The sequence below is a fragment of the Oncorhynchus keta genome, chromosome 22, assembly GCF_023373465.1.
Source record: "Oncorhynchus keta strain PuntledgeMale-10-30-2019 chromosome 22, Oket_V2, whole genome shotgun sequence".
Taxonomy (NCBI): domain Eukaryota; kingdom Metazoa; phylum Chordata; class Actinopteri; order Salmoniformes; family Salmonidae; genus Oncorhynchus; species Oncorhynchus keta.
Window position 1 is genome coordinate 33,651,604 of NC_068442.1, and position 27,725 is coordinate 33,679,328.

The 27,725-nt window shown below is 41.8% G+C and overlaps 1 protein-coding gene and 1 long non-coding RNA gene across 9 annotated transcripts; one reads left to right on the plus strand and one right to left on the minus strand.

Moving 5' to 3' along the window:
• Positions 1-2,061: 2,061 nt before the first annotated feature.
• LOC127910630 (uncharacterized) lies at positions 2,062-5,794 on the minus strand. The gene is made up of 2 exons (XR_008075537.1): positions 3,822-5,794; positions 2,062-3,538 (listed from the first exon to the last, which is right to left on the minus strand). It is a non-coding gene; the product is annotated as an uncharacterized LOC127910630 (long non-coding RNA).
• Positions 5,795-6,043: 249 nt separating this feature from the next.
• LOC118401370 (serine/threonine-protein phosphatase 6 regulatory subunit 3-like) lies at positions 6,044-27,354 on the plus strand. 8 transcript variants are annotated; one of them, XM_035798823.2, is made up of 25 exons: positions 6,044-6,253; positions 13,643-13,805; positions 13,932-14,165; positions 14,382-14,568; positions 14,678-14,815; positions 14,899-14,964; positions 15,049-15,161; positions 15,280-15,393; positions 15,993-16,122; positions 16,481-16,633; positions 16,869-17,027; positions 17,107-17,171; positions 17,372-17,487; positions 20,460-20,545; positions 20,704-20,790; positions 21,068-21,165; positions 21,886-21,940; positions 22,256-22,386; positions 22,519-22,640; positions 22,773-22,983; positions 24,031-24,128; positions 24,220-24,394; positions 25,727-25,846; positions 25,991-26,080; positions 26,198-27,354. In XM_035798823.2, the coding sequence occupies exons 3-25, from the start codon at positions 13,939-13,941 to the stop codon at positions 26,247-26,249; spliced, it is 2,793 nt and encodes a 930-aa protein (XP_035654716.1). In that variant the 5' UTR covers positions 6,044-6,253; positions 13,643-13,805; positions 13,932-13,938; the 3' UTR covers positions 26,250-27,354. The 8 variants fall into 8 exon arrangements, with proteins under 8 accessions (XP_035654716.1, XP_035654720.1, XP_035654714.1 ...); XM_035798827.2 differs by having other exon boundaries at positions 21,119-21,165; XM_035798821.2 differs by having other exon boundaries at positions 6,045-6,351; positions 25,988-26,080.
• The last annotated feature ends 371 nt before the right edge of the window (positions 27,355-27,725 follow it).

A 27,725-nucleotide genomic window follows, 5' to 3' on the forward strand; every position in this document is an offset into this window, starting at 1 on the left:
TTATTTATTTATTAAATAACTCAATGTTATCAGGGGAGTAATAGCAAAAGACAGGGGAGACCCATCTTGGCAATCGAGGGCCAGTGTCTACAGGATTTTGATCCAACTCCTATTGATTCAAAAATTATCACACGTAGACTGTAGTCTGCAAAACATCTTTGGCACTCTGTGCATTTGTAACATGACGATACTGTAGGCTTGCAATACATCAATGTTCAGTTTAAGGTAATTTCCATCTTCAGACCCCATTGTTATAGGTTGTAATGTCACAATAAGAGAAACTATTCAGAATACTCATGACACCAACACTTTACAGTGATAATAACCACAGGGACAACACAACAGTTAAAAATGCTCCACAATAATATGGTTTAACACTGACAGTGTCACGCCTTGGTCATTGTATTTTGTGTTTTCGTTATATATTTGGTCAGGCCAGGGTGTGACATGGGTTTATGTTGTTGTATTTCGTATTGGGGGTTTTGTATTATTGGGATTACGGCTGAGTAGGGGTGTTGTATAGGCTTGGCTGCCTGAGGCGATTCTCAATCAGAGTCAGGTGATTCTCGTTGTCTCTGATTGGGAACCGTATTTAGGTAGCCTGGGTTTCGCTTTGGATTTTGTGGGTGATTGTTCCTGTCTCTGTGTAGTTTCACCAGATAGGCTGTAATTAGGTTTCACGTTCCGTTTGTTGTTTTTGTATTGAGTTATTTCATGTATCGTTTCGTTTTCATTCATTAAAGATCATGAGTAACAAACACGCTCCATTTCGGTCCGACTCTCTTTCGACAAACGAAGAACGCCGTTACAGACAGATTATTTTTGCTTCATTCCAAGAGATATCTGGGTTTCTCAACTCCACGATATGTACATCTCCACAGTGGTGGCTGGTGGCACTTTAAAATGGGGAGGATGAGCTCATAGTAGCTCTAGTAGGATGGCTAGAACAGAATAAATGGAATTGTCTCAAACACCTGGTTTCCATGTGTTTGATATCATTCCATTTACTCCATTCCATTCATTATTATGAGCCATCCTCCCCTCACCAGCCTCGGATTGAGTTGGGTTGCGACGACTGTGGGAAAAGTGTAGCTCCGACTACATCGAGTCGCTGTCATTCGATATGAGGAAACAGTTGGTGGTTGTATTTGACTAGTTTTGTTAAAAAGTAGGGATTTCAGCAAACATAGAAAGGCATGCAGCTGCAGAAAAACTTACATAAACCCTAAGAATTAAAAATTGCACATGCACAAGTACCGACTGATAGTGACTCGATATAGTCTGAGGTTCAGTCCGCCCAGTCGTTTTCGCTCAACTCCAATGACGTGAGGTACATCTTGGAGTTGAGAAAAACTTGGCTAGCCAAGACATTAACTTCAATCAGTTGCACTGGCTCTAAATCCTCTAGATGCAAAGATAAGCAACACTCCTGGCAACAATTACAATTACCAATTATTGGAGGACCAAAAAATTATAATCTGCCGATTTTATATATATATAAAATGACAATTACAACAATACTGAATGAATACTTATTTTAACTTAATATAATGCATATATTTAGTCTCAAATAAATAATGAAACGGGTTCAAATTTGGTTTAAATAATGCAAAAACAGTGTTGGGGAAGAAAGTAAAAGTGCAATATGTACCATGTAAAAAAAGCTAACGTTTTAAGTTCCTTGCTCAGAACATATGAAAGCTGGTGGTTCCTTTTAACAATCTTCAATATTTCCAGTTAAGAAGTTGTAGTTATAATAGGACTATTTCTCTCTATACCATTTGTATTTTATATACCTTTGACTATCGGATGCTCTTATAGGTCCTATAGTATTGCCAGCCTAATCTCAGGAGTTGATAGGCTTGGAGTCATAAACAGCACTGTGCTTCAAGCATTGCGAATAGATGCTGGGAAACGCAGGAAAGTGCTGTTTGAATGAATGCTTACGAGCCTGCTGCTGCCTTCCACCGCTCAGTCAGACTGCTCTATCAAATCATAGACTTAATTATAATAAACACACAGAAATACAAGCCGTAGGCCATTAATAGGGTCAAACCTGGAAACTATCAAAACAAAATGTTTATTCTTTCAGTGAAATACAGAACCGTTCCGTATTTTATCGAACGGGTGGCATCCATAAGTCTAAATATTGCTGTTACATTGCACAACCTTCAATGTGATGTCATAATTATGTACAATTTTGGCAAATTAATTAGTCTGTTAGAAATGGTCTTCACACAGTTCGCAACGAGCCAAACTGCTGCATATACCCCGACTCTGCTTGCACTGAACCCAAGAGAAGTGACACAATTTCCCAAGTTAATATTGCCCGCTAACATGAATTTCTTTTAACTAAATATGCTGGTTTAAAAATATATACTTATGTATTGATTTTAAGAAAGGCATTGATGTTTATGGTTAGGTACATTGGTGCAACGACAGTGCTTTTTTGCAAATGCGCTTGTTAAATCATCACCCGTTTGGCAAAGTAGGCTGTGATTTGATGATACATTAAGTGTTAACTGTTAACTCCGCCCAAGTGTTAACTCCTCCCACATTGATTATTTGCAATGCAGGACAAGCTAGTAATATCATCAACCATGTTTAGTTAACTAGTGATTATGTTAAGATGTATAGTTTTTTTTAATACGATAAGTTTAATGCTAGCAACTTACTTTGGCTCCTTGCTGCACTCGTATAACAGGTGGTCAGCCTGCCACGCAGTCTCCTCGTGGAGTGCAATGTAATCGGCATCCAAAACTGCCGATTAATAGGGCGACCTCTACTCTTTACCTACGTGTTCTGGCTTTGGCCCAACCCATCGGTTTCTGGACCAATCAGACCCCCTGAGTGTGTTCAGATTCAGTGACAGGTTGGGGAGTTACTCAGATCCAGACTCACTGCCAGAGAAGAAACTAGTGTCTGTGCATGTAGTAGCATTTGGCCGCATTCACCAATTCATAACGCCGAGTGGAAATCTTATGCTAGAGTGAATCACAGACCATAACCACAGGAGGCACTTATCTGCAAGACATCCTGCAACATATAAAATTATCAAATCAAATTTATTTATATAGCCCTTCGTACATCAGCTGATATCTCAAAGTGCTGTACAGAAACCCAGCCTAAAACCCCAAACAGCAAGCAATGCAGGTGTAGAAGCACGGTGGCTAGGAAAAACTCCCTAGAAAGGCCAAAACCTAGGAAGAAACCTAGAGAGGAACCAGGCTATGTGGGGTGGCCAGTCCTCTTCTGGCTGTGCCGGGTGGAGATTATAACATAACATGGCCAAGATGTTCAAATGTTCATAAATGACCAGCATGGTCGAATAATAGTAAGGCAGAACAGTTGAAACTGGAGCAGCAGCATGGCCAGGTGGACTGGGGACAGCAAGGAGTCATCATGTCAGGTAGTCCTGGGGCATGGTCCTAGGGCTCAGGTCAGTTGAAACTGGAGCAGCAGCATGGCCAGGTGGACTGGGGACAGCAAGGAGTCGTCATGTCAGGTAGTCCTGGGGCATGGTCCTAGGGCTCAGGTCCTCCGAGAGAGAGAAAGAAAGAGAGAAGGAGAGAATTAGAGAACGCACACTTAGATTCACACAGGACACAGAATAGGACAGGAGAAGTACTCCAGATATAACAAACTGACCCTATCCCCCCGACACAAACTACTGGAGGCTGAGACAGGAGGGGACAGGAGACACTGTGGCCCCATCCGAGGACACCCCCGGACAGGGCCAAACAGGAAGGATATAACCCCACCCACTTTGCCAAAGCACAGCCCCCACACCACTAGAGGGATATCTTCAACCACCAACTTACCATCCTGAGACAAGGCTGAGTATAGCCCACAAAGATCTCCGCCACGGCACAGCCCAAGTGGGGGGGGCGCCTACCCAGACAGGATGACCACAACAGTGAATCAACCCACTCAGGTGACGCACCCCCTGCAGGGACGGCATGAGAGAGCCCCAGTAAGCCAGAGACTCAGCCCCTGTAATAGGGTTAGAGGCAGAGAATCCCAGTGGAAAGAGGGGAACCGGCCAGGCAGAGACAGCAAGGGCGGTTCGTTGCTCCAGAGCCTTTCCGTTCACCTTCCCACTCCTGGGCCAGACTACACTCAATCATATGACCCACTGAAGAGATGAGTCTTCAGTAAAGACTTAAAGGTTGAGACAGAGTTTGCTTCTCTGACATGGGTAGGCAGACCGTTCCATAAAAATGGAGCTCTATAGGAGAAAGCCCTGCCTCCAGCTGTTTGCTTAGAAATTCTAGGGACAATTAGGAGGCCTGCGTCTTGTGACCGTAGCGTACGTGTAGGTATGTACGGCAGGACCAAATCAGAGAGATAGGTAGGAGCAAGCCCATGTAATGCTTTGTAGGTTAGCAGTAAAACCTTAAAAATCAGCCCTTGCTTTGACAGGAAGCCAGTGTAGAGAGGCTAGCACTGGAGTAATATGATCAAATTTTTTGGTTCTAGTCAGGATTCTAGCAGCCGTATTTAGCACTAACTGAAGTTTATTTAGTGCTTTATCCGGGTAGCCGGAAAGTAGAGCATTGCAGTAGTCTAACCTAGAAGTGACAAAAGCATGGATTAATTTTTCTGCATCATTTTTGGACAGAAAGTTTCTGATTTTTGCAATATTACGTAGATGGAAAAAAGCTGTCCTCGAAATGGTCTTAATATGTTCTTCAAAAGAGAGATCAGGGTCCAGAGTAATATAATAATAATAATAATAATAAGTAACGCCGGGGTCCTTCAGTTTTATTTGAGACGACTGTACAACCATTAAGATTAATTGTCTGATTCAACAGAAGATCTCTTTGTTTTTTGGGACCTAGAACAAGCATCTCTGTTTTGTCCGAGTTTAATAGTTATGTTAATAATTATGTGTGTCCCACTCAAAGCAAGGCCTACTGTGTGTTCGAAGAATGTTCCAACATAAAGGGCGTGCTAAACTATAGTTTAGTTTAATTTAACGTTGTAGATCAGTTACCAAAACAAATCAATCTACTATCTTTACCTCTGCAATGTGTTGAGAAAAAGTCCCGCTATTCCCTGCAGCTGCGTCCAATTTTGGCGAGAGTGAAACCTCGTTAGCTAGTTTGTTAGTTAACATTTCAAACAGGTTGCCTGGTTCCAATAAGCAACTAAGGCATTAGAACTTGAACGGTAAGGAGTCGTATACCAGTTAACGTTAATACTATAGCGAATTGGTTAGGTTACTAACGTTAGCTCATCTTATGTTGTGCTGTCTGACTTTATTAGCCAGCTAATCTTCACACAAACTCAAATATTTGATCAGTTAAATTGGCTAATGTTGCTCCACGTTTCTCTGGCTAGCTAACGGATAATTCGATCCAGCGAGCAAGATACTTAATCTCCCTCACCTAAAACGTTCTATTTGCCAGTTGTTTTTACACTTCATCACCTTCTGACCAACCTCTTCGTCATCGTTCAGGGGCCTGTAGCTGGCAAACTGACGGCTTTCCGCTGTCTTTCCAGGGTGCACGCTGATACTGTAACTAGGAAATTGCCTGTCTCTTATCTCTTCGTGCTGCATTCTGTTATGTGAACGATTGGCTGAGCCTTGGGAACAGCCAGTATTGCTCCAAACGCGCATCACTCGTTCGCTTACAGCCAGTAGTGATTCAAAGCCTCTTTCCCCAAAACGTTTCTCATCGGATCTACACGAATCACATAGGTCACCGAATTGTTTTATTAAAAGCGGTACATTTCTCCGAAAGGTGACGAGTTTGCATCCCTGCAGTCCAGCTCCAAAACGTAAGAAATCACTTTTCACTCAGTGTTAACTCCTCCCACATAATCGAATCCCTTCCTTGTTTTTTCACGCGTTCCACCCTCCTCTATCTGCGGAAAATGGGAGTTTCTCGACGCCGCAATGTTTTTTTTACCGCAAAGGAGTGGACAGTATGCAGTGTACAGTACCAAATCAAAAGACTGAACTCGCTAGAAGTAGGTCTAATTGGCGTAATTCATAGCCAATAGAGCGCCACCAGTATGTTTGATTGACAGGTAGATACTTCAGTTGTGGTGGGGGAAGGGGTCGTTGAAGTTGATGGAACCGCCATCTTGAAAAGTGCCCTCTGATGGTCTACCTTTTCGCGCCTGTCAGAATCACTTGTAAACATATTTTTTTTCTTAGGATTTGAATGTTCCTCGCTTTTAACACTTTAGGCTAATGGATCAATAAGCTACATGCCGGGGACTCGCCATATACCGCTGTTTATCGGTACGTACTTGCTATTCCGAGGAGACACGAACAGCACTGGACCAGCTAACTCGCTAACCGGAGCAACACTAACTTTAGCATTTTTCCGTTAGCTCCCGGTAAGGTTGCTACACCGATATATTTCACTTGTTGTATCTTGTAGTCAATATTTAAGGTAAGTTAGTGTTATTATGTGGGACTGAAAGTCGACTGTGGTCGATTGAAATACACAATATTGTTAGCCAACGTTAGCCGTATTTTAGTGTTCGACACCATTTGGTTTGGCCTGTGCTCTGGTTAGGGTAGTTCCGAAAATGCTAACGTTAGTTAACCAGTTAGCTAGCTAGTTTGCATGTTCTCCAACAGTGTTTATACCTCTTTCCAGATGTTGGTATGTTTTAGCTAACTAAAGTAGATACCATAGTTGGAGTGTCAAGTCTTCCAAAAGAACAACCTTGTTGACACCTATGTTACCTAGCTAGCTAACCAATATCCGGCTAGGTAGGTAACATTAATGTTTGTTGGCTAGTTAGCGTTTGCTTTTCGGGTAAATATGCCTTGAAGTAGTTAGCTAGGTAACTAGTTAGTAGTTTGGAGATACCGGGAAAACACTTTGTATTTTGCTTTCTTGTTTTGTTCTCAAAATCCAGTTAGCCAACTTGGCTAGCTAGCTATCAATTAGTGGTCTATTGATGTGTTGTATGTAGCTAGCTAAGTCGTCTTTGAATTGTTTTAAGATTCTCCAAGTCACGCGAAGTATTGCATTTAGCTAGTTCAGTTTCTGATCCCAATAGTTAACGTTACATAACCAGCTAGCTAGTTCCAGCTTGTCCTGTTATATCTCTATATTAGTTAAGTTCCCTAGCTTGATAGCAGACTCGTAAAAGTAGTGTACAGTACGAACACTGAACAGCAATTAGCCCCACTTGTTAGGGAAAACAGCAATGTAACGTATATGTAGCCCTTTGCTCTGGGCAATGTATTACACTTGGCAAACAAAAGTAAGCCTATAGCAAAACACATTACCTAGGTTAGATGACATGTTCTAGTTTAGTTTACATGGAACAGTAGCTACAGGTTGTACACCTGATAATGTGTCCATCATTGGGCGCACCATAGATTTTTTTTTAACTAACCTGTCCTCCAAAGGAGGGGCAGGTAGCTGATGTTAACTGATGTTATTCAGATAATGGGAAGAGGTTTTTAATTAGACAATGTATTCACTTTTTGAATGCTAGCTAGGGATACTATAGTTATCACATTTCACATTGGCCTCGTTAATCACAAAAAGGTAAGAAGTGGTTTTATCTCTGGTGCCGCTCTGCACACACAAGCTTGTTAGATAGCTAGCTCTGGTACAACATTAAGACAACTGAAGTTCAAAGACATTCAAAGAAACGTATAAACCGGTACTTGTTTTTGGTTCGAACTGGTTCAGAACTTTTATTTTGCTGGTTGGAACAGTGGAACGAAGAACATGTAAAATGGTTCTATTCAGAACAAGCTTGCAAATATTTTGCCCCCCCCCCAGGGATGGAACTGAAATTCTTGGAAAGTTCATTATTCACATGCAATTGTAGACAGACATTTCAAAGATACTTCCTTAGTTCTCGATTCATTGAAAGAAAGGATTTCCAAGGACAGGTTAGTTGAAAAATCTATGATTGATGTTTGTATGGGGCATTCCTGTAAACGCCCAGTAATGGACACCAACCATCTTTGTACACCAATCTGTAGCCAATGAAAGAAAATATGTTTCCTTTGGTAACCCCTGAGGTTCAGTTTTACACTTGTCACTGGAATAGGCATACATAGATGTTTGACTGAGTATATCATGTTTTGTACAGTTATGATTTATTTGACATGTTGCATGTTTTTGTTTTCACCCACTGGGGATTGAGTGTCCTGTCTTTTTCAACTGGGACTGAAGGGGTTATGCCTTAAATATGCACCATGCAGAAATCGCTCTTCTATTTCCTGGTTGCTAAAATTCTAATAGTTTGCCTAGTTTAAGTTTGTAGAGAATCATTGTACCATCTAAACCCCTGTGAAATATAGTTTTCATATTCAGCTGTTTGAAGTTGGTGTAAAAGATGCAAAAATGAAACTTCAGCATATAAATAGTACACATATCTTTCATTCCCGTTGAAATCAACTCTAAGAGGTGGTAGATCTGTTAGAACTCACATTTCGATGTGAATTTGGTGTGGTCCCCCACAAAGTTACACATTGTAGCTTTAAATTATGGAAATTGGAATTAAGTGCTCTCATACGCCTTCTCAGTAGCTGCTGTTTTCCAAGGAGAGCAAACACTTTTGCCATACCAGAGGGCTACTACAAAGCAGGATCAATAAATTAGCCAGCTAACTTTGATAAATAATCTGGTTCATCAATAGTGCTACACATTATTTTTTATATCTGGCTATAATAGTAGAATTATAGTGTTTCACAGTATTACTTACCTGCCAGTGTTGTGATATTTCACCTATTGATTTCTCCTGCCGGCATGGCATCTGTCAAAATACTAAAGCTGTTTTATCTAGTGGGAATCGCTGGCATTTCCTGGTTGCTAAAATTCTATGCTGTTCGCACAATTTCAGTTAGAGAAAAGAAGCACTGACTAGTGTAGGGAATCATTGTACTGTCTAAATCGCTGTGAAATATATTTTCATTTACCAAAAATAGCTGGTTTTACAGCTGTTTGAAGCTGGTGGACCAAAACCGAAAGTAAAAGGCTCAAGTGTTGAGTTCAGCCTTTTACTTTTGGTCTATCAACTAGATAGTACAATGAATATCACAGCCAACCACAACACTGGCAGGTAAGTAATACTGTGCAACACTATTTTTGTTCAGTATAAGTTGAACTTTAAGGTGCTATACAGGAATTTAAAAAAGGTTTACATTGTAATTTTAGAAAATGTCCAGAATATATATCTGGCGCTAATAGTGGAAAGAAACTCAACATGCAATAATTTTAGAGTTACAGTTCATATGAGGAACTCAATCAATTTCAATAAATTCATTCATCCCATGATCAGGAATACAGATCTGCATATGTTGGTCACATACCGGGGGAAAAAAATGGGCCTCAGGATCTCGTCACTTTATTGTTGTGTATTGAAATTGCCATCGATAAAATGCAATTGTGTTCGTTTTCCGTAGCTTATGCCTGCCAGTACCGTAACACCACCGCCACCATGGGGCACTCCGCTCGCCCACACAACGCCATACATGAGTCTGCGGTTGGAAGGCCGGTTGGATGTATTGTCGAATTCTCCAAAATGACGTTGGAGGAGGCTTATGGTAGAGAAAGTTACATTAAGTTCTCGGGCAACAGTTCCTGCAGTCAACGTGCCAATTCCACGCTCCCTCAAAACATGAGACATCTGTGGCATTGTGTTGTGACAAAACTGCACATTTTAGTGTCCTTTTATTGTCCCCAGCACAATGTGCACATGCGTAATGATCATGCTGTTTAGTCAGCTTCTTGCTATGCCACACCTGTCAGGTGGATGGATTGTCTTGGCAAAGTAAAAATGCTCAAAGTTATTTCAGAATATTTAGGAAACTTAGCCAGCTAACTCATTTATCCTTCTTTGTAATATACCCCTGGCCATGGTTAGAATTAAGGATGCTCAATATCGGTGAACAATTTTTGGGGGATCGGCCGACATTAGCTAAAAATGCCAACATTGATATTGGGCCGGTGTCTAGTTTAACACCGATGTCAAAGCTGACGTGCATACCTATAGTGGGGAGAACAAGTATTTGATACACTGCCGATTTTGCAGGTTTTACTACTTACAGAGCATGTAGAGGTCAAATGTTTTATCATAGGTACACTTCAACTGTGAGAGACGGACTCTAAAACAAAAATCCAGAAAATTGCATTGTATGATTTTTAAGTTATTAATTTGCATTTTATTGCATGACATAAGTATTTGATCACCTACCAACCAGTAAGAATTCTGGCTCTCGCAGACCTGTTCGTTTTCCTTTAAGAAGCCCTCCTGTTCTCCACTCATTACCTGTATTAACTGCACCTGTCCACACACTCAATCAAACAGACTCCAATCTCTCCACAATGGCCAAGACCAGAGAGCTGTGTGAGGACATCAGGGTTAAAATTGTAGGCCTGCACAAGGCTGGGATGGGCTACAGGACAATAGGCAAGCAGCTTGGTGAGAAGGCAACAACTGTTGGCGCAATTATTAGAAAATGTTTGTCATCTTTAACTTCTTCCAATCTCGCTCAGTCTGGGGTTCCATGCAAGATCTCACCTCATGGGGCATCAATGATCACAGGGAAGGTGAGGGATCAGCCCAGAACTACACGGCAGGACCTGGTCAATGACCTGAAGAGGGCTGGGACCACAGTCTCAAAGAAAACCATTAGTAACACACTACACCATCATGGATTAAAATCCTGCAGCGCACGCAAGGTCCCCCTGCTCAAGCCAGCGCATGTCCAGGCCCGTCTGAAGTTTTCCAATGACTATCTGGATGATCCAGAGGAGGAATGGGAGAAGGTCATGTGGTCTGATGAGACAAAAATATAGCTTTTTGGTCTAAACTCCACTCGCTGTGTTTGGAGGAAGAAGAAGGATTAGTACAACCACAAGAACACCATCCCAACCGTGAAGCATGGAGGTGGAAACATCATTCTTTGATTTTCTACAAAGGGGACAGGACGACTCTACCGTATTGAGGAGAGGATGGATGGGCCTTGAAATACATCCACAGGTACACCTCCAATTGACTCAAATGATGTCAATTAGCCTTTCAGAAACTTCTAAAGCCATGACACAATTTTCTGGAATTTTCCAAGCTGTTTAAAGGCACAGTCAACTTAGTGTATATACACTTCTGACCCACTGGAATTGTGATGGTGAAATAATCTCTCTGTAAACAATTGTTGGAATAATGACTTGTCATGCACAAAGTAGATGTCCTACCCGACTTGCCAAAACTATAGTTTGTTAACAAGAAATTTGTGGAGTGGTTAAAAACCCTGTTTTAATGACTCCAATGTAAGTGTATGTAAACTTCTGACTTCAACTGTATGTTTTTGGGGAAGAACGCTGTTTGCATCTGTGAGCTAGCTAGCATTTTTTAATGACCAGCACTGTAGGTGCGCGAGACAACTTTACTAGCTTCATAGTGTACGTATCGATGACATATGAAATACGAGTGATAGTCTAATCGATGTGTAATAACTGCGTACATTTATGAACACGTTAAATTATATTCAGGTCCTGATTGGTCAACAAGCTTATAGTGTTATTTGACATATTTTTTGACAAGCAAAGACTCAAACGGCATCCAATAGAAATCCTGGTTCAAAATTAAACGACTGAACAATGAAACGGCACAGCAAGTAAGTGAAAGAAATCGGTTTTGATTGTTTTACTGGTTATGGGGACATATGTAAATGCCAACAAAGTGCTAACTTTTTGGTGTGTGTGTGTGTGTAACCTTTTATTTAACTAGGCAAGTCTGTTAAGAACAAACTCTTATTTACAATGACGGCCAAACCCGGGCGGCGCTGAGCCAATTGTGCGCCACCCTATGGAACTCACAATCCCGGTGGGATGTGATATAGCCTGGATTCGAACCAGGGACTGTAGTGACGCCTCTTGCACAAAGATGCAGAGCCTTAGACTGCTGTGTCTGTGTGTGTTAATTATTTAACTCATGCTTAAGACTGCAAAAAATTTAAATATCGGTATCAGTTATTGTTTTTTCTATGGAAAATATTGGATATTTGTATCGGCCAAAAATGTCACCGTTGCATCAGTATTTAGAATAGATGGAAACTATTGGCTGACAGTGCCTATTGCATGGGACTTTGTTCAGTCTTCGGTTGTGTTCCTGGTTGATCATAAAATCATTGTTTTACACTCATTATTTGGTTGCCTTTGGTAGACAGAATTAATGCCAGACAACCAATGTTATCCCTGTCATTCATTTTGACCTCTACTGGTGTATTGAAAATCACATTGTTTTGTATTTCATAGAGCAATGATTTGAGTTGCACACTTTCATCAAAGCATGCATGTGCCTGGACAGGGGCCAATGTCAATTCTCCCCCAGCCCCCGCTTAGTCTATGAATAAACTTTTTCCTCTCAGCCATTGATGAATCTGAGGTGCTGGTTTAGCATAAGCCAAGATGGCTGCTATGTAACCTTTAACCCTATTTCTCACAGGCTTCCCCACAAGAAAATACTTTTTTTTTTTTGTACTGAGGGCCAGGTGTACACAGCGGAAAATCTGTTTATTTTGAGTCATATGCCTATTGTGTGCATTGAACATATGGTTGCATGCATGGTTCCTACAGCGAGTTCTTGACAGTGTTATGGTGCCTCTTAAAGGGGAAATAAGCAGTTGCTATATCAGTTTTTTACTTCTAAATTTGTTTTTTGTACCCATTTATTCTTGAAGAATGTAACTGAAATGCTTCATGGGATTAATGCAACTGTTGTACCCCATCAGAACCATATTTATATAATAAATGAGCTATTTTTAACTCCCATGTTTGTAATCAAAGTAAACAAACACTATATAGCCTCAACATGGTTAAAACTATGATTTTGGTATCATCATGGTCAGTCCATGCATCCAAAGCTCTCTGAATTTGACTGTTACATTTTTCACGCCTCATCCCTCTGTCCTTTACCGAAACAGTGGAGGAGAGTTTGCTTTATTGTTTCCGCTCAAACTACCGTTTGGTGTAGTATTCAGTAGTCCGCTGTTAACAGTCAAAGGTTTTTGCATGTCAAGATAAGATATTGGACTGATGATGCAAAATGCATCATCATGATGATGATGTGACACTTTTTGCTTCTTAAAAATCCTATAATTTGACTACTGATAATCGCATGCAAAACATTTTGGGACTATCAACTAATTGGGGGGTGGGGGTACCAATGGTTGTTTTTGAGTGGTATTTTCCTTTAAAAATGTGACAGTGATTTGACCAAGTTCTGTGCAAGCAATGACGTTGCCAGTATGTTTGCATGAGGAGAGATTTGCTGAGTAGAGCTTCTCTTAATACTTTTAAGTTTAAACAAAAAGTGCATACACCTTCTGTTTTGGGTGAAGTTGTTGGGATGATGACAAGGAAGTGCAGCCTTTTCCTACAATGATGGAAAAACCATGGTTTACCGGCCCAAATACTTTCCTAGGGCTTTGTTTGTCTTGTGACCTAGGCTAAATATTTGTTTTCAAGGGGTTTATCATATTACTTATTTTAGAAATGAATGTAAGCCAAAATTAACATATCTTAAATTGCTACTTGTTTCAGTAGCACTTAATATTTAACATAATAAATCTCACATAGTAAATACCAAAAGTTGTTTCCAGTGCAGGGAGTAATATGCTCTGATGGCTAAATTCGGTTCTTTCTTTCAGGTGTGCGTTGATCTGTTGAGGCCGAGGTGGTCGTTCTGCTGCATGTGTCCTGTGTCCAAAGGTCTCTCGTCACTGCTGTCTGTGAAGCCTGTAATGGGCCAGAACTCCCAAAGAGCACAAGCATTATTTTATTTTTAACCTCTGGACGGACTACCCCAGTCAGGTACGTTTGAAGCTATCAGTTTGACCACCTACTTTCCATTTGACTACCTCCTCTCAACCTGCGCCGTGTACTTTTAGTCACTGAGTGTTTTCCCATTTTCCTTATGACCATTTTCCTTCCTTGCAGAAGCATCATGTTTTGGAAGTTTGATCTACACACAACGTCTCACATTGACACCCTCCTGGAGAAGGAGGATGTGACTCTGACTGAGGTGATGGACGAGGAGGATGTTCTGCAGGAGTGCAAGGCCCAGAACCACAAGCTGGTGGACTTCCTGGTGCGGCCTCAGTGCATGGTGGACCTGGTCACCTACATCACACAGGAGCCAAGTGATGATGTAGAGGAGAAGATCAAGTACAAGTGAGTGAGATTCACACACACGGTTTTGAGAATTATTCTGAATTTCTTTCAGCTTCCCTTGCATTCATGTGTTTACATCATAAGGGAATACCCTTACAACCCCAAGGGGGCAAGCATGACTTGCTAGGCTGTCAATTATACAGGAACTTTGTGTTTTGTGTGGTTGGCCAGCTGTACTGGGTAAATCACCAAATGATGTATTTGCGCTATTTGCAGGTACCCCAACATATCGTGTGAACTCCTTACCTCGGACGTTGGACAGATCAATGACAGACTGGGAGAAGATGAAAGTTTGCTGATGAAACTTTATGGGTTTTTGCAAAGGGACTCTCCACTCAACCCTTTACTGGCCAGCTTCTTCAGCAAGGTCCTTAGCATCCTCATCGGCAGGAAACCAGAACAGGTGAGATCAGTACACACCACTAGTCCTAATCAGTGTGATTTTGAAGAGTTTATGACATGCTGCAGTGTCTTCTTAAGGCTTGAGAAGAAGTGTCTTCTATCTCTTGTAGATTGTGGAGTTTCTGCGGAAGAGGGAAGACTTTGTGGACTTAATGATTAAACACATAGGGACCTCCGCCATCATGGACTTGCTGCTCAGAATGCTTACCTGCATTGAACCACAGCAGCTCAGACAAGATGTCTTAAATGTGAGTGTTGGAATTTTCTTAGTTTTGAAGTTTGTCCATTTTCTTAATCAATCATCATCAACTTGTAACTTATTCATCCACAGTGGCTGAATGAGGAGAAGGTGATCCAGAGGCTTGTTGATATGGTCCAACCTTCTCAGGATGAGGATGTAAGTTGCATTTCATTAACCAATTGTGTGGAGTACTGTTTCTTCAGACAGTGTTTTTACAAGTCTCTCTCTCTCCTCACGCAGAGGCACTCCAATGCATCCCAGTCTCTGTGTGAAATAATCCGCCTCAGCAGAGATCAGATGTTTCAAGTGCAAGGCTGCTCTGAGCCTGATCCCTTGCTGGCCACACTGGAAAAGTAAATCAACAACCTCTGCTTGATTCTTTCAGCGAAGAACTTTTTGCTATCATGATATCCAAAGTATGACTTTATTGTCCTGGCAAAAGCATGATATTTTATCCCTCCCATTTCTCAGACAAGAGACTGTGGAGCAGTTGCTATCCAACATCTTTGACAAAGAGAAAAATGACTCTGCCATAGTCAGTGTAATTCAGATTCTCCTGACACTCTTTGAGACACGAAGACCAGCGTAAGTTCACAATGTCCTGTTTTGGGTTTAATGTTGGTTTGGTTGTGTGGTATAGTGTTTTAAGATACTATTAGTGTTGAGCTGTTAGACTTGTCTGATATGCTGCTCTTTTGTTCAAGTCCTGGTTATTTCTGCATGTTCATGAATGTTGCATTTTACCTAATGATACCCATAGCGGGTGGTAACTGTAACAAAAGGCTTTCAAGTGTAAGAGATTACATGTTACCTCAAACACATTCCGGGTGATAACTGTAAAGTCTATAATACCCCTGGATACCCAGTTACTATAGAAACAAGGTGGCTTTATTCACGTCGGGAATCTAACGATAAGTGTCTGCCGGTTTGACAACGCACCTCCTTATTGCATTTCTGTTTTTGTGTGTTACACTTGCATTCAGTAGTGTCTATGAATATTATTATTATTATTATTATTATTATTATTTTGATGGCATAAATGTATGAAATTGTTTTTTTTAAATGCACATAGTTCTGTCCTTGTGATGCACTTGTCTATTTATGTGTTTTATGTGGACCCCAGGAAGAGTAGCTGTGGCTTTGGGGATCCTAATAAAATACTAAATACTTTTTGTCATGTACAGGTTCGAAGGCCATTTGGAGATCTGTCCCCCTGGTATGAGCCACCCATCCTTCTCAGTCAATCAGAGCATTCTGGAGGCTGTCAGGCCCAGGCTCAAAGACTTTCATCAACTGCTGCTGGAACCCCCAAAGGTAATACTTTACATACCTATAGTGTTACGCACACACACACACAGTAAAAAGTGCACACATTTCTTAGATTAGTAAACTCATTAGAGTAGGTTGTCCTCCTTGCTATCCACTTGAGTGAAATATAACTACCACAGTATTTTCAATAAACTTATACTACATTTCTGTCTTAGATTTTTTTTTTTTGTGATCCTGCTATCTCAAGCTTTTTAACTTTGAGTCATGTTTATCTTCAGTGGGTGGTCCTTCTTCTAATTTACTCTACATGTGCACTCCAATGGTGGTTTTATTTGCATTACCAAGTTAAATGAATATAGACTGAACGAGACCCTGATTGTTCCTTTCATCCCCACATTTGCAGAAGAATATCATGAAAACCACATGGGGCATGCTGGACCCCCCAGTGGGCAACACCCGGTTGAGTGTGGTCCGTCTTGTGGCCAGCCTCCTGCAGACCAACACTCATATTATCAACATGGAGCTGATAAACCTCAACACTCTTGGAGTCATACTTGTCAGTTGCCTGTCTTTTTGTGTTTTTTACTTGTTTTGGCGTGCTAGTTTTTCCTACCAAAACCAGCACCATGATCTAGACTTAATGCTGTGCACAGGGTTTTCACTTTCTTTTGACACTGGTTCCCTTACTACCCCCATCTCATAACCAAGGTCAACAGGAATGATGAGCATTTCAACAACTAGATTTGGGATGTGTAATTAATGGCTGTCTTTCTCTCTCCATTTATTCTCAGGACATGTACTTCAACTATATATGGAATAACTTCCTGCATATACAAGTTGAAATCTGCACTGCGATGATCCTAGCAATGCCCCCAGCCCAAAGTGAAAACCCCGAAATCAACAGAGATCAGGACCAAGAGCCTGTCAGAGAAAGCCACCTCATCAAACACGTGAGGCTTTATCACCCTTTACATCGATAGCATTCATGTCAGACAGGTCAATTAACTGCTTTTTGCTCTTGTGTTTTAGCTGTTTCAGAAGTGCCAGTTTATCCAGAGAATTCTTGATGCATGGAGCTCCAATGAGAAGGAGCAGTAAGTACTGTTGTCTTTTTTCTCATTTCACTATGAATTTAGACCATAATGCTGTTGTTACTAGACCACTGGACTTTGCATATTTTTCTAACTCTCTTGTGAGCTGTTTGGTTTTTACCCTTAACAAGGCTCAATGTAGTGTAAGAAATGTCACCATAATGTTCATATAGGCTTCAATACGTGTGTTTTTCCTGTTTCAGGGCTGAGGGTGGACGTAGACGGGGCTACATGGGGCACTTGACCAGAATAGCCAACTCAATAGTGCACAACAGCGACAAGGGCCCCAATGGTGCAAAGATACAGCAGCTCATCTCAGGTGAGTGTGCTTTGAGGTGTCATGTCCCGTCAGAAATTAAGTTGGAGCTACTAAAATGAATTACTGTATTGAGGTGGAATAGACTAATCTTGTGTTATTTATATGTGTGACTCATAAAATGGTGCTGGAGAAGGTTGACGTTTTTACGTGCCCCCAATCGATCGTTTTTTGTTCGTTTATTTAAAACGTATTTTTTCACAGATTTTGTACGTAATGTTTTCGCTACCGTCTCTTATGACCGAAAATAACTTCTGGACATCAGGACTGCGATTACTCACCACGGACTGACAGAATCCTTTTTTTCCTTTAACGAGTCTGACAAGCCCGACGTGAACAATATACCGCTTTCTCGGAAGCAGGCCCAGATCCCTGTGATTTGCGGGAGGAAAAGTGGCCGGAGTACGGGCTGCCTTCTGAGAATTCGTAGGCGATCAAATAAACCCCCACTGCCTTCGGTTATGCTAGCAAACGTGCAATCTTTGGACAATAAAATAAATTACCTACGCAAAAGATTAATCTACCAACGGGACATTCAAAACTGTAATATATTATACTTCACGGAGACGTGGCTGAACGACGACACTATCAACATGCAGCTGGCTGGTTATACGCTGCACTGGCAGGATAGAACCATGGTGTCTGGTAAGACAAGGAGTGGCGGGCTATGTATTTTTGTAAATAACAGCTGGTGCACGATATCTGAGGAAGTCTCGAGCTATTGCATGCCTGAGGTAGAGTTTCTCATGATAAGCTTTAGACCAAACTATCTACCTAGAGTTTATCTGTATTTTTAGTAGCTGTTTACATACTGCCACAGTCAGAGACTGGCACTAAGACAGCATTGAATGAGCTGTATTCCACCATTAGCAAACAAGAAAACGCTCACCCAGAGGCGGCGCTCCTAGAAGCCGGGGACTTTAATGCAGGGATACTTCGAAATTTGGTAAAACGGATTTATCAGCATGTTAAATGTGCAACCAGAGGAAAAACAAACTCTGGACCACCTTTACTCTACACACAGAGATGCAGACAAAGCTCTCCCTCCATTTGGCAAATCTGACCATAATTCTATCCTCCTGATTCCTGCTTACAAGCAAAAATATTAAAGCAGGAAGTACCAGTGACGAGAAGTGGTCAGATGAAGCGGATGCTAAGCTACAGGACTGTTTTGCTAGCACAGACTGGAATATGTTCCGGGATTCCTCTGTTGGCATTGAGGCGTACACCATCAGTCACTTGCTTCATCAATAAGTGCATCGATGACGCTGTCCCCACATTGACCGTATGTACATACCAAACCAGAAGCCGTGGAATACAGGCAACATCCGCACTGAGCTGCTGCTTTCAAGGAGCGGGACTCTAACCCAGAAGCTTCTAAGAAACCCTTCTATGCCCTCCGATAAACCATCAAACAGGCAAAGCGTCAATACAGGACAAAGATCGAGTTGTACTACACCGGCTCTGACGCTCATCAGATGTGGCAGGTATTGCAAACAAATACAGACTACAAAGGAAAGCACAGCTGAGAGCTGCCCAATGACACAAGCCTTCCAGATGAGCTAAACTACGTCTATGCTCGCTTCGAGGCAAGTAACACTAAAACATGCATGAGAGCATCAGCTGTTCCGGAAAACTGATCACGCTCTCCGCAGCCGATGTGATGACCTTTAAACAGTTCAACAGGGCCAGACAGATTACCAGGACGTGTTCTGCGAGCATGCGCTGACCAACTGGCAAGTGTCTTTAATGACATTTTCAACCTCTCCCTCTCCGAGTCTGTAATACCAACATGTTTTAAGCAGACCACCATAGTGCCTGTGCCAAGAACACTAAGGTAACCTGCCTAAATGACTACCCACCCGTAGCACTCGCGTCAGTAGCCATGAAGTGCTTTGAAAGGCTGGTCATGGCTCACATCAACACCATTCTCCCAGAAACCCTAGACCCACTCCAATGTGCATACCACCCCAACAGATCCACCGATGATGCAGTTGCTATTACACTGCACTTTCACACCTGGACAAAAGGAACACTTATGTGAGAATGCTTTTCATTGACTACAGCTCAGTCTTCAACACCACAGTGACCACAAAGCTCATCAATAAGCTAAGGACCCTGGGACTAAACACCTCCCTCCGCAACTAGGTCCTGGGCTTCCTAACGGGGCCACCCCCAGGTGGTAAGGGTAGGTAACAACACATCCTCAACATGGGCCCCTTGGGTGCGTGCTCAGTTCCCTCCTGTTCACTCATGACTGCACAACTCCAACACCGTCATTAAGTATGCAGATGACACAACAGTGGTAGGCCTGAAAAATGTCAAGACAGCCTATAGGGAGGAGGTCCTAACCTGGCTGTGTGGTGCCAGGACAACAACCTCTCCCTCAATGTGATTAAGATAAAGGACATTACTGTGGACTACAGGAAAAAGAGGACCAAGTACGCCCCCATTCTCATCGACTCTGCTGCAGTGGAAGCAGGTTGAGAGCTTCAAGTTCCTTGGTGTCCACTTCACCAACAAACTAACATTGCCCAAGCACACCAAGACAGCCGTGAAGAGGGCATGACAAAACGTTTTCCCCCTCAGGAAACTTAAAAGATTTGTCATGGGTCCTCAGATCCTCAAAAGGTTCCACAGCTGCGCCATCGAGAGCACCCCATCTCCCCCTCTTTTACACGGCTGCTACTCTGTTATCATCTATGCATAGTCACTTTAATAACTCTACCTTTGTGTACATATTACCTTAACTAACCGGTGCCCCCACACATTGACTCTCTACCGGTACCCCCCCTGTGTTGTCTTGCTATTGTTGTTTTACTGCTGCTCTTTAATTACATGTTACCTTTTTATTTCTTATGTTGTTTTTTAACTGCATTGTTAGTTAGGGGCTCGTAAGTAAGCATTTCACTCTAAGGTCTACTGTTGTATTTGGTGCCTGTGACTAATAACATTCGTTTTGATTTGTGTTTCAGAGCTCACAGAGGATGACAAAGAGAGATGGGAAGCCTTCACTTCTGGTCAGCTAGCTGACACAAACAAGAGAAACACTGTAGACCTAGTAAGTCTGATCCAGACACCTGTTACTCGATGCCAAAATGTTTGCAAAGTAAACAGAGTATTTACACTGGAAGTTGAGGTGCCAGTAGTGCCAAAGCTGTTTGAAGAAGGTCTAATTGTTGTCCTCTTAGTAATATGGTTGTTTGCATTGTTCCCTAGGTGAACACACACCATATTCACTCATCCAGTGATGATGAGGTAGACTTCAAGGACAGCGGATTCCACCAGGATTCCTCTCTACAACAGGTAAGTCTGTAACTGGATAAGACTGTAGACGCACTGCTAAATCTGCATATTTATAGTGTTTGTAATTGTTGATAACATTATTATACTGGACTTATGTCTCGTAGTAGTACTGATATATGATTTAAAAACTAACATTAAACATGTAAGTATGCATGTGCTCTTAATCTTAACTATTAACCAATAGCTACAGTACTAGCCAATTGTTTTGAATTGTAGAACTTGAAGACTTTTGTAAGTGCCAAGACTATATCATTATCGTTGGTCCTGGGTTTGCCAGGCCTTTTCTGATTATCAGATGCAACAAATGACGTCCAATTTTATTGAGCAGTTTGGCTTCAATGACGAAGAGTTTGCCGATCAGGATGATGTCGTGGAGTGAGTACTGATCCTGCATGATGTTTTGTTCATAACCTACTATTACATGTTTTTTTTTAATGAGGGTTTGGGGAGACTAGAACTCTAATATATTATCTGTTTAACGTAACAAAGGACTCCAAACCAGTTTCTTTCTCTGCACAAGGTTTAGGTCACATGTTTGTAATTTAACATCTATATATGAAACTAATATGCCACTGTTTGGATAGTGATATCTCTAGTGTGGAGAAATAAAGCTGTATCTAAATTGGATGCCAGTTTGAATTCGGCAACACACCAGTCAAATTTCTTTATGATTCCATTTAACTAGCTGTTATTATACAGGCCTACCATTAAATTGGATACATGACTGTAAAGTTCAAAATGCTTGTTACTGTCAATCGACTGGTGGTTTGCTTGGACCAGAGTCTAGACAGTAACTTTGTAATTGCAAAATTCAGTTTAGTTTGGAGTAAGTAGCACACTTCTGCCCTCCTCTATGCCACTTCTGTCTGGATCTTGTTGTTATGTGGGAATCTGCTGGTGTTTGGGTTCCTGTGGAGAATGGCTGATGGGGTTTCTGCAAAAGCTGTTTTTAATGTGAGTTAGTGTGCTATCAGTGTGCTATCATTGTCCTTCTACCTGTTACTGGGCCTCTGTCGGGAGGAGTCCTGAAGCCATTTTGTGAAGTCATTGTCTCACTAATATAACTAAACTAAACTCTTTTCTTTAACATTTCAGTATTCCCTTTGATAGAATATCAGACATCAATTTTTCCTTGAATACAAATGAAAGTGTAAGTATTTTAATGTAATGTATTATACAATTGTATAGAAATAGTTGTCCTTTCCAACTGTGCTCTAGGCTAGATGTAGTACAAAATAAAACTGCTACACTAACTCCCAAAACATTGAAGTTCACCATTTTTATAATGCTGTACATAGTATTAGCCCATGCTGATGTTTGAAATTCCGTTACGTTTGAATATGAAAAAGGTGCACATACTTATTTTCTTTGTTTTTTCTCCATGTACAGTAAATGAAGTGGAAGCAACAGAGCATGTCTTTTTGTGCATCTTGTGCTTTACCCTGGTACTGGTGTTGTCTTCCAGGCAAATATAGCTCTGTTTGAGGCCTGCTGTAAGGAGAAGATCCAGCAGTTTGAAGATGCAGGCTCTGATGAGGAGGACATCTGGGATGAGAAAGATATCACTTTCGCACCTGAAGCTCAGAGATGTCCTCGGTACGGCAGCGCCTTTTCGCCATAAGTAAATTAAATACCTGAAATGACTAACGGCTTACCTTCTGAGGCCTATTCAAGGCACCTGCTGATTATTTTAAAGACTTCTGTCCATTTTGTGACTTGAACCATTAGGAGCTCTGGCAGTACAGATAGTGAGGAGAGCACAGACTCTGAGGAGGAGGATGTGAAACGTGATCCCTTTGAGCCTAACAACGCCAGCTCTGATGACAGAATGGAGGTGGACACGGGTGAGGGTGAGTGATTGTCCCGGACTGACACGGTTGGGTTGGTGGTTAGGTAGGTCTGTCTGGTGTGATCTCCTCAAGAAAATGCTACATGATTTGTCTTGGCTGGATTTTTTTGTGACGGTTGCCCTGTCGTTTCAGGGCCTGTGTGGACAGCTAACTTTGACGACATACCCATGGACACTGGGAGTTCTACGTCGATCAGAGCACCTGCCCCAGCCACCACTACTGCCACAGCATCCCCTTCCTCCCCTGCAGTCCTACCAGAATCTGCTGGCTGGAGCTCCCCCAATGCTTCCCCTGACACAGCCACGGGCTGGGCAGACTTCTCTAGCAACTTCTCACCAGTCAAGTAAGGGTTCATTCCACCAGCCTCAGTCCCAAGACTTTATGTGGCACGATTGCCACACACACTTCCATATTGTTATCCTCCCATGTACATGCTATATAGAAATATGTGGACACCCCTTCAAATTAGTGGATTTGGCTATTTCAGCCACACCCGTTGCTGACAGGTGTAGAAAACCGAGCACACAGTCATGCAATCTCCATATAAAAAACATTGGCAGTAGAATGGCCTTACTGAAGAGCTCAGTGACTTTCAACATGACACTGTCATAGGATGCTACCTTTTCAACGAGTCAGTTTATCAAATGTCTGCCTTGTGTGAGCTACCCCGGTCCACTAAGTGCTATTATTGTGAAGTGGAAACGTCTAGGAGCAACAAAGGCTCAGCTGCGAAGTGGTAGGCCACACAAGCTCACAGAACGAGACCACTAAGTGCTGAAGCGCTTAAAAGTAGTCCGTCCCCGGTTGCAACACTCACTAACGAGTTTCAATCTTAACGCTACAGCATACAATGACATTCTAGACGATTCTGTGCTTTCAACTTTGTGGCAATAGTTTAGGGAAGGCCTTTTCCTGCTTCAGCATGACAATGCCCCACTGCACAAAGCGAGGTCCATACAGAAATGGTTTGTCATGATCGGTGTGGAAGAAATTGACTGGCCTGCAAAGAGCCCTGAATTCAACCCCATCAAACACCTTTGGGATGAATTGGAGCGCCGACTGCGAGCCAGGCCTAATAGCATGAAATCAGTGCCTGGCCTTGCTAATGCTCTTGTGGCTGAATGGAAGCAAGTCTCTGCAACAATGTTCCAACATCTAGTGGAAAGCCTTCCAGAAGAGTGGAGTCTGTTATAGCAGCAAAGGGAGGACCAACTCCATATTAATGAGCATAATATTTTAAAAGAGATGTTCGACAAGCAGGTGTCCACATACTTTTGGAAGGTGGTGACTGGTGTTCAGTTTATTCCCTTGCCTTTCCATGCATTTTCTATTTGAATGTGGCTATTTTAGGAGGACAAATTAAAGACCTTTTTTTCTTTTGATCTTCCAGCCCCAAAGATCCTTTGAGGAACAATTCCCCAGTAGCGATGGAGACCTGCATAGGGACAGGAGACCCCTTGGGTGTCAACGCACCAATGCAGCCTGAAGGTGAGCTTTGCCACAGTGCCATACAGGAATAAGCATTTTACTACTTACTCATTGATCACTGTAATGATGCTATCCCTGTGTGATGTCCCAGTTTCTGACCAGTGGCCAGGTGACGAGGCAGCCCAGCCAGCCAGCTCCCCTGGAAGGAAAGCCGGAGGCTCGGACGCGGAGGAGACTATCACCACTGAGACGGTCACCAATGGATCCATGAAGGAGACAGTTAGCCTTACTGTAGATGCCAAAACTGAAACGGCTGTTTTCAAGAGGTAAGGCTTCTGATAACACACCATACCCCTTTCCCCCTGTCACCAATCCTTCCCTTACAACACAGCCATTCACCTCACAGTGCATGTGGAATTGACCTCTGTGCCTTGCCAAGTTTTCTCCCTACACTGGGTGATTTCCAGCCAGGCAAGACAGGGACACTCCAGTTGACTTGTATAAATATCTATGTACCATTTACGTATCACCAAATCTTCCCAACCTACATTGCTGTCCTTTTGTTGTTTGAGAAACTGTCCTTCACTTTAACTGCAACACTTACAACATGAGCTTCCTCTTTCTCTCTGCGTGTGGCTTCAGAGTGTTGAAATCTTATCGGTATGTACAGCCAATCGGGGGGGAAAAGTCTGCTGTGTCTTGTTTTCATGTCAGCCACTGAGTTTTTTTAGTTTTATTTCTAAATTATTAATTATTTTACCATCTCCATGTGCATGTCTATCTCCGATGTAATGATTTGGTCGTTGCTCGTCGACAATGATGTTATGAAATGGCCATCGGCCCTCAGGATTAGCCATTCCCAGGCTTTCTGAATTGGCCATTTTCTCTTTGTGGTGTGGATTGGCGAACAAGTCTTCATTATGTATCCACCCCTCCCTGTGCTGGTATCTCATTGGCTTCAGTTTGAAACACATGGCATTGATGTGGCTGGAATAAACTGGAGAGATGAGTCTTAGACTAGCAGTAGGCCTGTTATCATGCAGAACTCGGGTCTACTTGAAATTAGCTTCATTTTTTAAATTGCATGTAAAAATCAAAGACCTTCAAAATGCTATCTGGGTAGTTGCTTTTAGTGAATACTCTTAACTTTGCCAGGTTATTGTGAATTGGTTCTAAATTGACTTGCCTGGTTAAATTAAATAGCCTACCTTACAACTTCAACGATTATGTAACATTGGCTGTAGAACCCAAATACATAATGTCCTGGTGCGTATTAGTTTTGCATAGTAATCGCGGTGGTTTAATGACAAAAAGCAAGACTGATGGCTGACATGAGTTTGATCCATTCAGTGAGTTTCTAAAACGGTCATAATCACCCCATGCTCTGCTCCTCAAAGCAAGCTCACCCATAAAGAGGTAAACTCCTGTAAGTGGATGGTCAGAGAATTTGCTGCTGCTTTCCATTTAGTGTACATTATGATCCTTGCATCCATTTTTAACCGCCAACCACATTTCAACACTTTTTCTTTACCCCATCGCTTTGTGGTCTTTCTGTCCCATTCTGCATGCTTCTGTCTTTTCTGGCCATTGTCTTAACGGGGGGGTCTGTATATTTAAAAATGGCAAGAGCTCTGTAAATGTGTTCCTTTCTTCTGCAGTGAGGATGAGAAGTCTACCTCAGAAGACACATCTGTGAAGTACACTGTGGGGGAGAGTAGAACACCTGAGAAGGGTGTGTCTGCATCAGTCCAGCCTGCCAGCAACTGTTTGAAACCAAGGTCTGGCTCCATGACCATACAGTGAACTTGTACCTTCACTGGAACGGTCTAGCACTAGTGAGCTGTTTTCAGACATGCTGTTGTATCTGTTCTAATTGTCCACCGGCAGCTCATGAGTTCCTCTAATTTCCTCCCTTTCAGCAGTGCAAAACATTCAGATACAGAAAAATCTAAAGTCTCCAGTGATGCTGTTAATGGTCCTCTAGAAGAAGGAACAGCAATGGACAAAGCCAAGTAAGTGGCAGCTAGAATCAAAGGTTGTGCTGTGGATTTCCACAGTCTGGCATGTCTTATAACTAGTGTAGTCATCCAGAATGTTACATTGTAGCCTCTCTTTCTGCACCCCTACAGAACACAGCAGAGTGTGACCTCACCGGAGGCAGCTGTGAACGGCCCGGTGTGATATGTGGTTCCTGCCAGCCTGTTCCTGCAACTCACAGCTCTCTGCCTGGATCACCAGTAGAGGGCAGTGCAAGCCCAGTCAGAGCTGCTGCTGCACTAACTTCAACAGATCAGGACCAGCAATATTCATTATAGGCTATTACAGACAGTTGTACAGAAAGTTGGAACTGAATGAAGAGCGAAATGTAATGGATACAGAATTTTTTTTTTTTTTTTGCATTCGTTTATATACTATTGTTCTTATGAGGTTCTGTCCATCTTGCCACTCAGTTAAATAGTAATGTTGATATAGTTAAAATGATTGTATGAATAAAATATTTTATAAAAAAATGTATACAGTAACAGAAGATTCATAACTGAAATATACCAATTGGAACACTTAGTGTGACCAAAAGCTGTTTTTGATAGGGTTTCCTCCTGCACAAAATTAAATTTCCTACTAAATACAATAGCTGCCATGAAATATTAATTGATTGGAAACCAATGTTGGTCTATTTGTCAGTACGCTTGTTAGTAGGGATTCAGAATGATTTTTAAATATTCAAAGTTTATTTTGCCACAGGTATTATTTTGTAAATGTTTCTTGTATCCTTTCAACATGAGCAAGATTTGAAAACCTTTGGTATAGTTTTAACTTAATTTATTATTAAGGTAGATGATACTTAGAGCCAGACACATGGGGTGTATGCATTCCGCAGATTCTGTTGCAAAACATTTTTTTTTTAATTAGGCATTTCTTAACGGAATGGGGAGGGACCTACCTGAATTTGTCCAATAGAAACTAATTTTAATCTGTTTTGGTTCTTAACTAAACAGTTTGCGTAATGAATACACCCATGTTCTCTCCCCCTTGACAACATTAAACTGTACAAACCCCACGATGAATAACTGTAGAAGATGGTTTCCAGTTGCATGTAGCTAGTGAGTGTTAACACTGTCTGAAGGCTCGTGGTAAATGGGTCCCATTTTAAAACTTTTCCCGTATCACTCAAGTCAACCTTTCTACCTGCAAAATGATGGGGATGTAATGCATATTCTTGGTATTGCTTCAATCATGCATCAACCATTGATTCTTTTTTTTAATAAAAAGGTATCTGTGCCAGCAATGGGAAAGGGGTAAACTATTTATATAAGCACTTTTCTACCCTATTTTCCCAGATATTACATTTCACCTTGTATTGTGTTAATCTCAAGATAATTACTCCTAACGTGACATTGACTCAGGGCACTGTTTGATTCATCTCCTGTCAGGAGACTCCTGATGTCTTACTGTAATTACTAATTGTGACTTGTCTCAACTTGCTTTCAAGGTTATTCAATGGTAAATTCTCCAAGAGTATTGCTCAACTTCTACATCCTCTCACGCCTCCTTGTGAAATGGGTCAGAGTTTAATATGAATGTTAATATAAGATTTAGTTCATTACATTCACTTAAACTGTTCTCAGCAGCCCTGATCTATCACGCAGCAGGTAGCCT

Excerpts from the sequence above, each read along its gene's own strand:
- LOC118401370 (XM_035798821.2), top strand. The coding sequence starts at position 13,939 with ATGTTTTGGAAGTTTGATCTACACACAACGTCTCACATTGACACCCTC. Across the intron at positions 17,028-17,106 it reads AAAGCCACCTCATCAAACAC|CTGTTTCAGAAGTGCCAGTT; the intron begins GTGAGGCTTTAT and ends CTTGTGTTTTAG. Across the intron at positions 22,387-22,518 it reads GAAGCTCAGAGATGTCCTCG|GAGCTCTGGCAGTACAGATA; the intron begins GTACGGCAGCGC and ends TTGAACCATTAG.